Source organism: Poecile atricapillus, chromosome Z, assembly GCF_030490865.1.
Source record: "Poecile atricapillus isolate bPoeAtr1 chromosome Z, bPoeAtr1.hap1, whole genome shotgun sequence".
NCBI lineage: Eukaryota > Metazoa > Chordata > Aves > Passeriformes > Paridae > Poecile > Poecile atricapillus.
Genome location: NC_081289.1, coordinates 92925901 through 92941872, shown reverse-complemented (window position 1 = coordinate 92941872; position 15972 = coordinate 92925901). Strand labels below are relative to the sequence as shown.

Genomic DNA, 15972 nt, shown 5'->3' with positions numbered 1-15972 from the left:
TACAGCCAAAATTACATTTATTAAAAGACATGCTACAACAAGTAGAGTTAGGAAATTAGTTAGGTATAGATATCATGTAATCAGAAAATACACTAACCTAATAAACCAGAATATATTACAGCACAAACAAAATCAAATTCACCATGCACTACACAGTCACAAAATAGGTTTCTTTAATACATCTTATATCTTCTTTCAGTTTTAAGTCATCTCCATAGATATGGAATACTTTTCATGCAATGCCACAAGATGCTTTACAAATGAAAGCTTTTGCTTATTAAAATATACAGACAATCTTTTTATATAAAAACATTTTACATTTCCATTTGTTTCCCCAAGCACTCTTTTGCCAGATTTAAAAAAAACAAAACAAAACAAAACATGATGTTACAAATATTTACAGTATTTTCTTGTGTTAAATGAACATTTTATAAACTGAAAGGAAACTTTTATGAACAGATCACATGAAATGAGGGAATGACAGCAATTTTTAGAGATGTTTACTGTGTTGAGTGTAGTACTAAAAGCAACATATTAACTTTTTGCCTTCTCTCATACCATTTGGTTCACATTACTATATAATTTCCCACTGTTTCTATCACCAGTAATAGTCTCAAATAGAGGCCACTTTGCATTGGGTCTTCCCATCAGAAAAGAGTGTGAGAGAAAACAGGTTTTCATACATCTCAGTAAAACCAGAACAGTCTTTGGTCAGAGAGTGAAGTGACAATCTGATGCAAAAATCTGCTTGGTTAGTAACTTTTGTGCTGCTGCAGTTCTGTGGTAAACTTCTGCACAAATTGGGTAACATATTCAAGAAGAATTGAAAAGTGCTTCAAATCACATTGATGTGTGGTAGCTTCCCATTCATAAATAAAGCAGTTTCCAAGAACTGAAAATCTGCTTACAGTGATGACATTAATCTGCTAAAGTAAAAGCTTTCTTCATTTATCAAGGACCTTCAATTATGTAAGCATTTAATTTCTTTGGGACTGCTCCAAGCACAATGTCATTATGTGAAGTTGGAAATAACATGAGTTATGCTTGGATTCCTACATATTGCAGTACAAAAGAAAAAACTGTAATGGGAAAGACAGTAGAATAACTAAATCTGTATTGAAACAGCTGTAGTTCACTTCTTGTATAGTCAGTACACAATATTAATTTTTCACAATATAAATATACATTTTCCAGACGGGAAAAATGTGTTTATTATACTTAAGACACCTATAGATATGAAAAATCCTACATATAAAACTACTGAAGGCACAAAAACTTTGGTCCTATTTTGTTCCTATATCACATCCCCCATCAATAAAACTCTGAAGTTAAATACTTCAGAAATTTTATACTCTGTTAGGATTTGCTTTGAAAAAAGCAGGCAAACAATCTTGTATATAACAACCAAACTTCAGAAGGCAGAAGATAAAGTTAATTTAAAGAAAAAATTCTGTGCAATCTGTATCTAGTATCATTTCAGCACAACAGTAACAAGACTAAGTCTGGTAGCTATGCTCCAGCTAACATATCAGTGCCAAAGCTTAAGGCAAAACAATGCTTGTTGTAGGCAGCTGACCTCCTATTTGAAAAACAAAAGTATAAGCTAACAGCACAAAATGGCAAGTAGTAGCTCTAGATCTCTTATAAAAACCCCCAACTTACCACTTTCCCACTGTCATGAGTCAGAGAAGGGCAAGATAATTGATTAGACAGACTTCACTGACAGTACTATCCACAAAGACTAAGTTTCCTTGGCATACAAATAATCAGAAAATGTCACAAAAAGGCAAGTCTCCACAGATACGTGGAATATCTTCTGAATAAAAAGGACCTCAGTTTATCAGTACACAAAACCAGTGCAACTTACAGGACCAGCAGACAAGGCAACTGAGTCAAATAATGAGTCAAAGTTTCAGAAATTGATTCTGATGTTTTAAGAGTTCTGCAGAATTTCAAAGAAGCAGAAGTTCTACCATTATACAACAAATCAAGGATCATTTGAAAAGGCACTTAGCTGCTCCTGGGTTGTTAAAAAGGCCTTATTACATGTTGAACAAAGTGTCCATCAAAAAAAATGGACTAGGAGGTAACTCAGAGTTGATGCAAGGACATGACATATACAGAGGCATAACCATACAGTCATAGAATCATAAAATATTAAGAAGCAGAAGGGACCCACAAGGATAATAGAGTCCAACCCCTGGCCCTGCACAAGACAGTCCCAAAGAACCACACCACATGCCCAAATTCCAATTTACACTGTGCACATTACCAGATACATCACAAACAGAAATTAATAACGTATGTCAAAGAAATTATAAACCTGTCTTTAACAAATTAAGGCCACAGTAGAGAGAAGATGAAGCCAGAATCCTCTTCACAGTTACACATTTAACAGGGAAAAAGGCAGAGACATAGAATGCAGTATGTTTAAAGCCTAGTTACATAGTAAGGAAGCAAATTCACAGTGAGGACTGCCAAACCACAGTGAATTCGTTCCATTTGATTTTTTTTTTTTTAATTTACATGGACAATTCTTAGAGTAACTGCTTAAAGTTTTCTATAATCTGACTGAAAGGTAGGACTAAGGCCTTTGGAAGTTCCTTTCCATTAACATCACTGTAAGACTCTGTAGAATAGTATCATTCTTTCCCAAATTTTGCTCTTTTCACAGGTATCAAGGGATCTGCTATCATAGGCTTTAGGGGATAAAGAACTGAGATGCAACTGTACTTTTTCACCAGGCACTAACGTGTGAAGCACAAAGTATAAAAAATATTCCTTCTGCCACAATTCTTCACTAACAATGTACTGTAATAACTAAGGTGTTATGTTTGTATTTTCAATTATTCAAGGTTGAACACTAAAGAGGAAAAAGTAGCCTTAACTAGTGTCTTATGCTGCTGAGCAAATGTTAAGAGGTACTGTCATGTTTCAAAGCTTATCTGCATATCTTGTGAAAGAAGATCTTCCTAAGAGACAGCATCTTTCAGATACGCACAAATCTGAAAGAATGTTGACAAGAATAATTTGGTTACAAAAACAGAATACTAAAGGTAAATCAAAAAACATACATGACACTTGTATCACAACACCAAAAAGCAAACATAATGAATACCCACTTTCAGATTTTTCCTAAGTTAAAAATCTTTAAGATTCTGCAGGCAGTCTTCTCATTAATGATCAAAGGAAGGGTGTTTGAAAAGGCCAGCCAAATCTAGTGAATCAACAAATGCTTCTGCGGCTGTGTTCCAGCCAAGGATTTGGCTGCTGTGACCATGGGACTTGCTTTCAAAAACTGAGTCTACTGAGGGCTGATGGGGTCCATCTGTCAGAAAAGGGGAAGAACATTTTCTGGCACAGGCTTGCCATGCTGAAGGGCTTTCAACTAAATTTCTCACTTTGCCAAGGTGAGAAGGTCTTTAAACTAAAGATGCCAGGGGGAAGGAAACCTCAGTCCATCCCACTCCAATCAATTTGGTGCCAGTGCCAGCAAGAGATGCCCAGAGCCTTAAGAGAGATCATAGGTCAGCAGAACAGCACCAGAACAACACAAAGGATTTCCAGCTACTCCAGCCAGTAAGTCAGCTTCACTAGGGTCTCAAATCCAAAGTATCTATCTATGCAGTAGCAAAGAAGAAGAGTTAGTGACGTAGGCATGCCTATGACCTCATTGGTATGTCATGAACACATAGTGGGATGGCTCCAAAGAGTGGAGAGTCAGAATGGAAGGATATAGGCTCTTCAGGAAAGAATGGAAGGGTAGACAAGGAGGTAGTGTTGCCCTCTATGTCAATGACCAGCTGGAGATCATACAGCTTTACCTGTGAGTGGATGAAGCTGACAGAGACTTAATGGGTCAGCATTAAAGGCAGGCAAGGAAGAGGTGACTTTATAGTGGGGGCTGCTACAGATTGTCTGACCAGGAAGACAGAAAAGATGAGGCCCCTTACAAACAGAGAGGAGCAGCCTCACATACACAAACCTTGCTCCTCATGGGGAATTTCAACCACCCTAATATCTGTCAACACAGCAGCACAAGCAATCCAGAAGCTTCCTGGAATGCACTGAAGATAACTTCCTTCTTCAAGTGATAAGAGGAGGCAAGGAGAAGAGGTACTATGCTGGACCTTTTTCTCCCATCAAGGAGGGGCTGCTGGGGAATGTGAAACTCGAGGGCAGACTCGACTGCAAGGACCACAAAATGAAGTTTGAGATCCTCAGGGCAGCAAGGAAAGTGCACAGAAAGCTCATTACCATAAACTTCAGGACAGCAGACTTTGGCCTCCTCAGGGATCTGCCTCATAGAGGTACCATGGGATAAAACCCTGGAGGGAAGAGGGACCAACAAAGCTGGTTGGAATTCAAGGATCACCTTCTCCAAGCTCAGTGGTGATTATCTCAACAAAGAGGAAGTCAGGCAAAAATGTCAGAATGGCCTTAGATGAGCAAGGAACTCCTGGATGGACTCAAACACTAAAAGAAAGGCTACAGAGGGTGGATGTAACAATAAGTATCCTGGGAGGAAATGAGGTTTTCTGAGCAGCACAAGTTTATGAAACTGCGAAAGGTAAAGCTTCGCTTGAAAAGAGGAAATATAGCCTACATTTGTAAAAAGGCAAATAAGAAAGACCTAGGGGACTGTAAGTCTGGAAGTCACACCTTGGTTCCCAGTAAGGTTATGAAGTAGATGGCTTCACTGAAGGCAAATCATGCCTCACAGATTTAATGGCCTTCTACAACAGAGTTACAGCAATGGGGGGGGTAAGAAAAGAGCAACTGATGTCATCTATCAGGACTTGTGCAAAGCATGACTTTGCACAACACTTCCTTGTCAGACCACAAAACTTCCTCGTGTCTCAACTGGAGACATGGATTTGATGGGTGGACCTCTAGCTGGATGGCCACATTCAAAGACTTGTGGTCAACAGCTTGATGTCCAAGTGGAGACCAATAATGAGCAGGATAAGAACTGGTAGCAGAGCTGTTAAACATCCTTGTTGGTGACATGGACAGTGGAATCAACTGTGCCCTCTGCAAGTTCACTGGCAACACCAAGCAATGTGGTGCAGTCAACACACCTGGATGGAAAGGATACCATCCAGAAGGACCTGGACAGACTGAGTGGTGGACCATTCCATGATTCTGTGAAATCCAAAAGATAACATCCCTTAAGGGAATATTATTCCTAAGCTAGTTGAACTTTGCAGTACATAGTACATTCTGCATATTTCTTTAGTTATGTTGTACAGCACTTATTATAGCTACATCTGTGCAGTCAGACTGGCTGCTACTGTCGAGGAGCATGGTCACGGAGGCAGCTCGGGGTGCAGCTGCAGTGGGAGCTGCAGGCTGAGCTCTGGCTGGTGGAGCTCAGGCAAAGAGGCCGTGGAGAGCTGACCCTCGGCACAACAGGGGCCCGGGGACCCGTGGCCCAGCCAGGGGAGCAGATACTGAGACACGGCAGGAGCCGATGGTCCCAGACCCTCCCGTGCCTAGACTGGTGAGGGGATACAAGTCCAGGGGTTCCTTTGTTTCAGGTCCCTCCTGAGAGAGACCAGCTCGAGCTGTTGGTTTGTTACTGCACTGTGATGAAATTATTTTAAGGATCAGGAGACCGAGACTCTGCTATAGGAAACTGGGGTCCACCCAGTGAGGAAACCTGCTCTGACAGTGGGAATGTAGGGGCTGTAGCCGGGAAGGCACCGCAGTCCCAACTCAGGTGGTGCAAGAGTGACTGCCAGAGTGGCTCCTGGATGGTCGGACTGGGAAGTTTCCTTGACACTACACCTGTAACCAATTTATGTACATCAAGATAGTATCTGGCAAGCTACTATTAGACTGATTTTTGCAAAAATAATTCAGAGGGAAAATTTGAGAAAGTTCATTAGTGAATACTTAGATCATGGTATAAACATACTCTTTCTTCTAGAAAGAAAATCATACAATTTAGACAAACAAAAACAGTTATGAGTGGCAAAACATTACAGCAGAAACAAATTCTGCAATAGTTAGAAGTAAATATATGCCATGTTTGAAAGAAATCAATCTTCAAAATGTGGTAAAGTAAAATTAAATTAATTTTCAATCAATTTATGTGAAAGAAAACACTAGGGGAAAAAAGCTTAAAATTAAATTTAGCTTTTTAAAATATGATCAGAAGTCATTAGTATTCATCTGTACACTCACAGCAAAACCTAACTGCATCTCAGCTCATTTTCCAAAGAGAGATGAAGATTCAGTATCAAACATTTTTTCATACTTTCAAAGGAAAGAATGATAGCATTCTATTACTTTAATACTTTCAAGTATTAAAAATAAAGAAATGCAGAAACCCAAGACAATATTCTGATACAGCCAGTGTCTCTCAAAGTCAGATGAACTCCAGAAAATTAACTGGATTTGCTATTTGGCCTTCCTATATAGGTTTGTTTGGTTTTTTAGTATATTTTTTCTGGGTATGAATTTTTTATCAATGAAGAACTACAAGCAGAGAAGTGCAACTAGGTAAGTTTAAAGAATCCCTATGTGGTTTCACAACAAATTAAACCTCATTCCCATCTATAGCCAATCTCAGTAAGAAAGCACAAGAAACTAGAATTCAAAGTATTAATTAATGAAAAAATATATCTTGAAGTATCATGGAAAAGATTATCAAAAGACCAAGAGAAGAATTTTCACAAAGCCCACAATATTTTTGCAAGATACTTCAGATAACACTCTAATCTATTGTTTCATACACACATAGTAAGGCACATAAGAAATTAGGTAAATACAAGTAATTTAAGTATTAGACTTTAGAGTGGTAAAAAACCTTGAGGTTTAATTTTTCTGCCCTGAAAGATGACCTTAGCAAACTAACTTCTTAAAAACTTGAGAAACCATCATAGACCTGAATATTTTCCATAAGATTGCAAACATTTAATTATTTAGAGAAATGTAAAAAATTATTTTAAATCAAGACCATTTTCTTGTTTTATTTTCTCCAAGGTACTGCTACACATCCCTTCATAGTAGAAATAGGACATCAGACTTCCAACCAACAGTCAAGTCAAACTAATTCTGCAATACCACACCTTGAAGAAACTTGTCAAATACCTTTTATTCCCCAGAGAGAAGGCACTGCCTTTTCTCTAATAACTTAATCTATAAGAACAGCACAGACTTTTTATTTTTATAAACAAGTTATTTGTAAAGATTCACCAAAGTATGAACACACACCCTGGTAACATAAATACTATTTAGAGGATACTCACAGTTACAGTTTGTTCTTCTTCAAGAAACCCAAGCATTATTTCACATTCAAATTAGTGTTTAATCTGCACAGGGTAGATTTACCTTTTCATTAAACATACTCATTTGGAACATTGTGAAAGCACTAAATTGTTTTATAGGGCTGATTTCAACAAAAGCTGAAAGAATGTTCTCAAAATATAATTATAAGTAGGAAATTTGATGATAAATATTGTTGCTAGAACTATTTCATAGAATAATCTTTCTATGGATGACATACTTGCAGCTAAAATCAGAAAAAATCATCACTTAATTCTTTATGTATGAATAAATTTTTCTTTGAAGAGACAGAGCAGTCACAGCTGCCTCAGTTTCTACTTGAAGATTTTACTAAAACCGTTATGCAGCCTTAAAGGGAAAATTCACAGAAAATTCAGATTGAAGATTTTGAGAAGGAAACTTTGAGATGTTGGTTTTCTCCAAAGTCATGATTGTGAAGCTCAATGAGAGCATGAACTGCTTCTTCCACAGAGCCCAGCTGGATAAGAGCCATTTTGCAATCGTTCCTGAAGAACAATAAAAACGATTATTAAGCCTAACCAAATTTTCACTAGCCAACAGAGAAAAGTGGCATAAGTCAGATTTTTTTCTCAGCTGTATCACATACATTTGTACAGCAAAAGAATCAGAGCTATTTAGGCATCTGCTAAAACGTAAAGATAACAAAACTACATAAATTTTGCCAATCTATGGCTTAAAGTCATTCTTTCATTACACATTATTTCAAAAAGCTAGGTCAAAATAAGACTTGAAGACCTCTAAGAAATACTTGCATTGTCCATAAAGACAGAATTATTCTAGCAGGTATGATCACACTAAAATAATGCTGCCAACTAACCTTAATTAACGTAGACACATTGTCATCACTTTCATTTTTTATATAGCATTTTACATACACAAAATTATATTTTTTCAAGAAATGAGCATTTTCTTCCCTTAAACTTGTTTTACTTTGAACAAACATGGAATTTGTCAAAAGGCTGCATATTTTTAAGTTTAGTTATGCTGACCCAGTATTCGATTTAAAATTTTAAGACTGAAAGGATCATAAAAATCATTATAGGTGTACCACTTTTGCCTACAGCTATATATACATGGAATTTTGCCTGTAGTTATATACATATAGAAAGTCACAAAAAAGCAATTAGCTATTTTCCAGGAAAGATTGCATAGCAATTTTACAAGAAAACTTACTGGAAAAATTTGAAGCCTTTCACAGTAGATCCTTTACTTGTAAAAAGGTTCTTCAAATCATCAACAGTAACAGAAGTCCTAATTGAAAAAAAAAACAAAAAACAAACAAACAAAACAAAAATTTTCCTCAACTTGAAGAAGAGCAGAGTTCTGTAATAATATCAAGATCTCAATTTTGGCTTCTAAACTAGTTTTGCTGTTTAAATTTATCTCCATCAACTCAAACCACATCAACACTTCAGCCCGAAACACTTACCTTTTACTCTACATTTTAGTATCACATTGTGCTACAAAAATATTTTAAGACACACTATTGTTTTTCATACAACTCTGTTTCTTTCTCAGTAAAATTAAGATTGCATAAAAATCTCCTAAAATCTTAAGGAATACATTTCATCTTGCAACTTGTGCAAGTGCATGTCATATATTTTCAATTTTGAAAGATTTTTGTTTTACTCAAAAAGCTGTTTTCAAAGTGTCCTAAAATTTTCTTTCTTTCTTACTTGGGCAAAATTCCATAGTTTCCTTTTGTCCCTCGCTGCACAGCTGCCAAAGAAGAGAAGCCTGTAAAAACTTACGTTTGGCTGTTACGCCACACACTACTGATAACATTCTAGACATAAAAAATATTATTTCAGTCTTAAAGAGTACACTAAATACTTTCCTCCTTCTCACAACTTGCCCTCCACATTAAGAGATCTGAATTTTGTAGAAACTGTTCCTTAAAAGGTGTTAGAATTATTAAAAACTGTATGTGTATTAAATAACAATGTTAATGATGAATTTGTTGTCATGCGCATTACCTCAAAAGACATGTCTTTAACCTTTGTGAAAATTTGTGACATGATTTAATATACCAAAAACCAAAAGCACGCTCTGAAGAGAATGTAAACTGATCAAAACTCAAAGACAATAATTCCTTCAGTTATACTCTTTGTTAATGATAAAAACGGGACAGTTCAAGGATTCACTTATTGCTAATTACATACCAGAGTGACCCACTGCAGAATGAACTGTAAAAGGCCAAGGAAAGACAACCAAAACTTATGTCAGACTTTTTAACTTGACAACAGAACCTCAGAAGCATCTTTCCAAGAAGAGGACACATGCAAATACTCACGGGATGTTGGAGAGATGCAGGGTGGCAGATGGAGGAAAGATATTTTGGAAGTTCTTAGAGCAGGGATTCTTAAAGCGATGTAAAGGGCTGTTGCTATAGTCCTTTGTCAGACCTTTGTCCTCTTGTCCCTCACGAGGAAGTTGAATTGTCTGATATTTTGAAAGAGTAGCATGCATGACCCTTCCATAAAGCCTCTGTCCATTTAAGTAGGTGATAGCTAAACAGTGGAAATGTAATTTGAACATGAATTAATGGAGGGGAAGAAAAGACAATTATTTGAATACAAATACTGTTTCCTACTTAGTGTCAGATTTCACATTCTAAATTTAAACTGTAACTTCCACATCTACCAGGTGGGCTATGTCACAATATTACATTTAAAAAGGTGTAAGGATATAACAATCTCCAGTTCAAATGCCAAAAAAATGCAAAACAACATTTCAATACTGACCAGTTGACTATTCTTAAATAGGTAGATATAAGATAAATTACAGGAAAATAATACAATGTATTATTAAAATAAATGACAGGAGAGTTTTATGTTTTAATTCTAATATTTACTAGATTGAGATTCACAGAACTTTTTTTTTTAAACCATTAAGAGTATTATCAAAGTTTGCATGTAGTAATGCAGCACAATGATGAATTTAATTTGTTTATGCTTGTCACTGACAGATGACAAATTCTTCCTTTATATTAATTAAACTCATGTTAGCTTGAACCGTAACTGTGCCTTAAAAATCAATACCTAATTGAGCCTGGCTTGCATCTGCCATCTGAACCAAAGCAATTCCTCTTTTCTTAAACATGATCTTCACACGATGCACATCACCATACACACCTGTAGAAATACAGAAAGGCAATTTTTTCAGAGCACTACTACTAAAATCACAAAGCCAAGTCTGTTTCTTTTTACTAGCATTAGTGTTACAAAGAATAATCACCTCATTAAACAGGTTGGTTAAAATATTAGTATAAGGAGAGTTTTAAAGTTTGTGTATTATTTTCTGGGGCTCAGAAGTGGAAGAAAATCCCCCAGATCCTAGTCATACTATTGCATGTTTACATTCAGTTTTTCAATAGTGTAATAGTTGTCAGTCCTCTTAACCGAGCCATGTTAAATTATTACTCTGCCAAACACTGTGCCCTGCAACTACCACACCAGTCAATTCTGTACAGCATTTCCTCTGATGCAATCTCTGGTTTTGTATTTTACTTTGCTTTTCCATTTTTTATAGTAAACAAATTGGACCACACACCGAAATTCTTCTGACACTAACTGTTCTGCCATTTTGGTATCTCTGGCTTTAAGTCCTGACTCAACTTACTGAGACTTTAAAACCAATGCATTCTCTCAGTGCATTTCCTGGACATGCACAGAGCAATGGAGTTTGAATTAACCAGCATGGGTCAGATAAATAAAAAGAACCACTAGTCCTGTGGTTTGTCAAGGTATATTTGACGTGTCTTACCAAATAGGATGAAAAGTCCATAAGGTGTGATGGCCTGTTTAAATGATAAAATGAGTACATTATTTTTAAAGCCATGCAAATAAAGACATCTATTCCATAAGTGCATGGTAAACAAAAAGAATGGAAAAGATACTGCATACTAATACAAAAACCTGTCTCTCCAAAAGCCATTCCCTGCAACAATCACAGTGTATGGCACTCTTGTTAGTACACATTTGCTATGCACATGTAAAATATGTAAACAAGCAAACAGTTCAGTTCATGCATTTTCATCACTCAAGACTCATTCTGTCATGCTGCAGAAGCTATTAATTTTTTAAGTAGCTTCAATATTTGACCTTATTCTTTCTAAGCTAGCAGCTCGTTCCCTGAAAAAAAAATGAAAGACATTTGTTGAACTAAAAATAAAGCATAAAAGAACTCCTTTGTATTTTGTAAAAAACAGACAATACCAAAAAAACTAAACCCAGTTGCTTCAAAATGTGTTTGCTTCATCTTTAATTTTGTCCCCATCCCTCTATATGGCCATGACATTCTAAAGGGAGACAGAGAATTAAACTGTTTATGTATGAAGTGTATAGAAAGTGGTATTTAAATTGTATTTGATTAGAAGCTGTGAACAGAAAGCTTTATATTGAAAGAAATTATTTTTCTTCAGTGATCCTCAATTAAATTCTTGTGTTCCAAGTATCAAAAAAGATAATTTACAATCTAATGCAGTCAAAATTTTTTAACAGAGCCAAAGGTTTTGTCAGTAATGAGTTCTAGAAATACTTGTGTATCAGAAGCACTACTCACTCTCTAGCCCCATTCCTTCTCAACTTCTCAAATGTGTTGCAAACATACCTAAATTATGCAAAAATAGAAGATATTGCAGCCTAAGTGTAAGGCCATACCCATTTATCAGGAGCATTTAGTGGTAGAGAACAACCACAATGTAAAATATAAATTCATCAAGAGTTTATGCTTCTGGCCCAAATATTTTAATTCAGGATGGAGATTTGTGTTTTTAAAAATAAATTCATGATTCAAATGAGACTGCAATATTTCTACTTAAAAAAAATAAAGGGGGTGCATGGGGAGACCAAAAGACAAAACCAGGCAATTTAAAAATCATGAAGCAATGTTTAAATGCACACTGAAACCCTGTAACAGGAGAGAAATATGAACTAAGGTCAACCATATTTTCTATACAGAAAAAAGGAGTGACAGGGTAGACAACCAATACTGAAGGACAAGTGTTACAGAACTGCCAAGAAATATATTCCCAATAATTAATGCTGTAGACATTCTTATTTTTCATCCTTTTAAGAAGCTGAGCATTACTTAATACATCAATATTGTATTACGCATTACAGCATTAAGTTCTACATGAATTCTTATCTACGATTAGTACTATGTAGAGCATCAGTGTCTTAAAAAGAGCTCTGACCTACGCTTCACATATGCTTATTCTTAAGAGACATGCTCCTTGCAGATTCAAAAAATCATCTTAAATAGTCAGCTGCAGAAAGCACATCCACAGCCATCATCAGAAACTCACTGATAAATTGAAAAATCTAAAAAAACCTGACTTGTACAGCCCTATCTACAGCTGGATTTTTGATGCTTACTCTGAATTTGGCTATTAGTACGAAAACAGAAACAGAACAGTAACTTAAACTGGTGAACAGAATTTTAAACCTCAGAATATGAAGGTAACTTCAATTTTGCCCACAACTCCTAACAGTTTTAGTTAACAAAATATACAGAATGTATGTAACAAGAATTTTACATTACTGCAATAGGACTCCTTATCAACAGTCAAAAAGAAATCTTTTTTAAGTCATGGCCTTGGTAAAGATTGATTTTAATTTTTTAGGAAGATGCATATTGCTTTTAATTAAGCACTGATCAGTGTTTGAATAACATGAGTAAGTTTATAGAACAGCCTATGTCATTTCCACTACAAAAATAACTATTCAAGTTGTCTCTGGTAAATTTACTGCCACTGTATGAAAAAGCATCTGTGTGGTACTCTGAAAAGTGAACATGGGTACTTATTAACTTTTAAAAATAAATATAGAGTGATGTCAATAACAATGTACCTTTTGTGTGTACAATGTGTTCTTTTCCTTCAATCTCAAAAAAGTTGCAAAACTCGAAAGATCTTACGCATGTTTAGAAAATTACTTGATTTGGCATGCTTTTATTTCCTTTTCTGTTCCCTCATTTCCATTTAATTCCTTGTCTTTTAACCAATGTAAGGAGAAATCCTTTGCCTTCTTTACAGGTAAAACAGCACACAGAGGAGTCATACTAACAGAGATATCAGTAAATTATTGTATGTCTATTGTTTACATCTTCAAACATTTCTTACATTTGACCACAGACTTCTCTCTAATTACTAGCTACACTGCTAACATAGGGTTCCTAAAGTAAATTGTGTTAGGAAGCTTTTCACTGATGACTGGAGTTTTTAAACCTCAACAATATTGCCAACTACCTAAAGTATAGAACTGCCCTGTTTTTTACATTATCAACATAGAGATTTTCTCTTATTTCTTCAGCAAATGTCAGTTTGCAAGGATTCTGGAAGTTGGTACAAGGTGACACTTGCATCAGTTCCACTAATCAAACTTACTTCAGGGTTGAGGTTGCTGACTAGTAAAACAGAGTTTCCTGGAACACCAGGAACATTCATGTGTCCAGGTGCTGCTGATGTGGTGACTGTGAGAGGACCAAGTGCTCCAGGAACAGGCAGAACAGAAGGACCTGGAAAGGTATAAATAGCATCACTTGACATCTCAAAGTAGAAAAAGAAAAATACAAGCAGGTTGTATTTGGCAAAACATCGATATTCAATTTAAAAATGCTTTTACGGAATTTAGTTATTACTGACCAATAAGGCAAGAAGCTCTCCCTTTCAGAGAAAAAAGAAATAGTCAGCCACACAAGCAGATCCAAACAAAAGGGGACATAAATTGCAGCCCAAGAAAAGAGAAAAATAATACAGCATACAAGTTTATCCTGTGCTAGAAAGGAAAAGTCACAGTCTAAAAAACTATCTATTTCTCACTTAATCGGCAGAGAAAGGGAGCCTTCCCTTTATTTGCTTTGAATATCATAGCAGTTTTATGATTCTGAGAAAAACAAATGCTTAATTTCTTTTCTTGCTCATAATCTTTTTCATGGCATTTAGGTCCTTTGCTTATTGAACAATAAACTACATCAGTATATGATTTTTATTACAGAAATTTATTTTATTGAGTATATATATGAGAAAGAATTACAAATACTCAAATACTGTGTTCTGATTGCTGTATTTTAAAACAAATGGCTCTGAACAGATGTATTCAGATGGGCCACTAGCCATAACTACAAACACCACCTTTTTAGAAAACAAACTTACCTGCTCCCTGAGGAAAGCCTAAGGCTGGGGCAAACCCAGGAGGTCCTGTATATGATGGAAAGACGGTATTTTGGGTGGCTAGAGAGAACAGACAGATTTTTTTTAGCAAATTTAAAAAGATTTAGAAAACAGAAGAGATTCCAGCAATCAGAATCAGCTACCAGTGTTGCTATTTTGACTTTATCTGTGATTTCAGATGTTTACAAAACTTTTGGGTTAAAACTCTCAGTGAAATCTAAGATTCTGTGTTTTACAAAGGCAATTTTCAGGCACTTTTGAAGGCAAATATTCTGGTCAGCCTCAACATTCCTCTCTAAATTAAGTCAGGGTAAAATGTAAATTAGAAACGTTTGAATAGGAAAGCACAGAAGAGATTGGTGTTGAACAGTGTGTTCAATGGTTTCTATTCACACAATGGAAATGTATTCTATAAAATTTCTGCAAGTAAATACAGTCAAAGATGTTTTGCAATGATGAGATACAGCTCCTGAATACTAAGATCAGTATAAGCTAAACAATACAAACTTCTACAACTAATCTGAGGTTCTGAATTTTACTAGCTGCTGAAATGCATAAAGCATATATATTCTACTTTTTAAGGAGATGTACTTTCCCAGTTTGTGTAACTTCATAACTAACCAGTGTTTTTATAGTTGGAAATCATAAGCACTAACGAGATTTGGAATAGCAACATATGGAGAGTCTCAGCATCAAAGATAGCTCAGTGATATCCATACTAGTATGTGGAGTTAAGCGCTACCCAGGATAGCACACAAAGCTGTTTTCCAAGCAGTTAGATACAAGATTGAGCTGTGGATTCATTCATATGTAAGGACACACAAGATTTTAATTTTTTTTAAATGGGGCATGTATAATCAGAAAACACATTCTACAAGTTTGGCAATATGTCTGTTTTACTACTCAAACCTCCATATCACTGACTAAAATAGAGCTACTAGCAAATGGTTATTGATAGGGATAATACATTACCAAAAGAAGTATCTGTTATGAATTAGAAAAATAAATGGAACAGACACCACAGATCAAGTATTCATGAATACTACATCACATTACACCTCCTCCTATCTGTGGCAACAAAGTGTCTTTTATATAAAAAACTGAACACATCACACCAAAGCAAGTAAATACATTCTTGAATTACATGTGCTGGTGCATTATACTGACAAGTTCTGGCAATATAGTTACTAATCACTTATTCACAATCCAAGAATGGTAGTGAAAACATTAATAAGGAAATAGATCAAGAATTTTTATTCTGCCAAATAAGACCTGCATGTTGCACCCTGATACCAAAACTAGGAATGTAAAAAATATCAAACTGAGCTAATGCAGGAAGATCTGGAATTCTTTGTTGCTTTTTTTTTTCTTTTTTAAATTCATTCACTTTATGACTATCAGCCTAGCTTTCTAAGCAATCTAATTCATGTATTTCTGTTAATGCTCACTGGATGCAAGAACTCTTTAAATGCAAAATATGCACA

General features: G+C 35.6%; 1 protein-coding gene across 3 annotated transcripts in view; it reads right to left on the bottom strand.

The window, feature by feature from the left end:
• PTBP3 (polypyrimidine tract binding protein 3) overlaps positions 1-15972 on the bottom strand; it is a 45349-nt gene continuing 29377 nt past the window's right edge. For 2 of the 3 annotated variants that reach the window (XM_058826096.1, XM_058826097.1), the window contains exons 9-15: positions 14471-14548; positions 13703-13833; positions 11080-11113; positions 10356-10448; positions 9608-9824; positions 8488-8565; positions 1-7799 (exon numbers count right to left, since the gene is read on the bottom strand). In XM_058826096.1, coding sequence (XP_058682079.1) covers positions 7667-7799; positions 8488-8565; positions 9608-9824; positions 10356-10448; positions 11080-11113; positions 13703-13833; positions 14471-14548 — 764 coding nt within the window. In that variant the 3' untranslated portion in view covers positions 1-7666. Of the gene's footprint in view, positions 7800-8483; positions 8566-9607; positions 9825-10355; positions 10449-11079; positions 11114-13702; positions 13834-14470; positions 14549-15972 lie in introns of those variants that run through there. The other variant, XM_058826098.1, reaches the window with a different exon arrangement.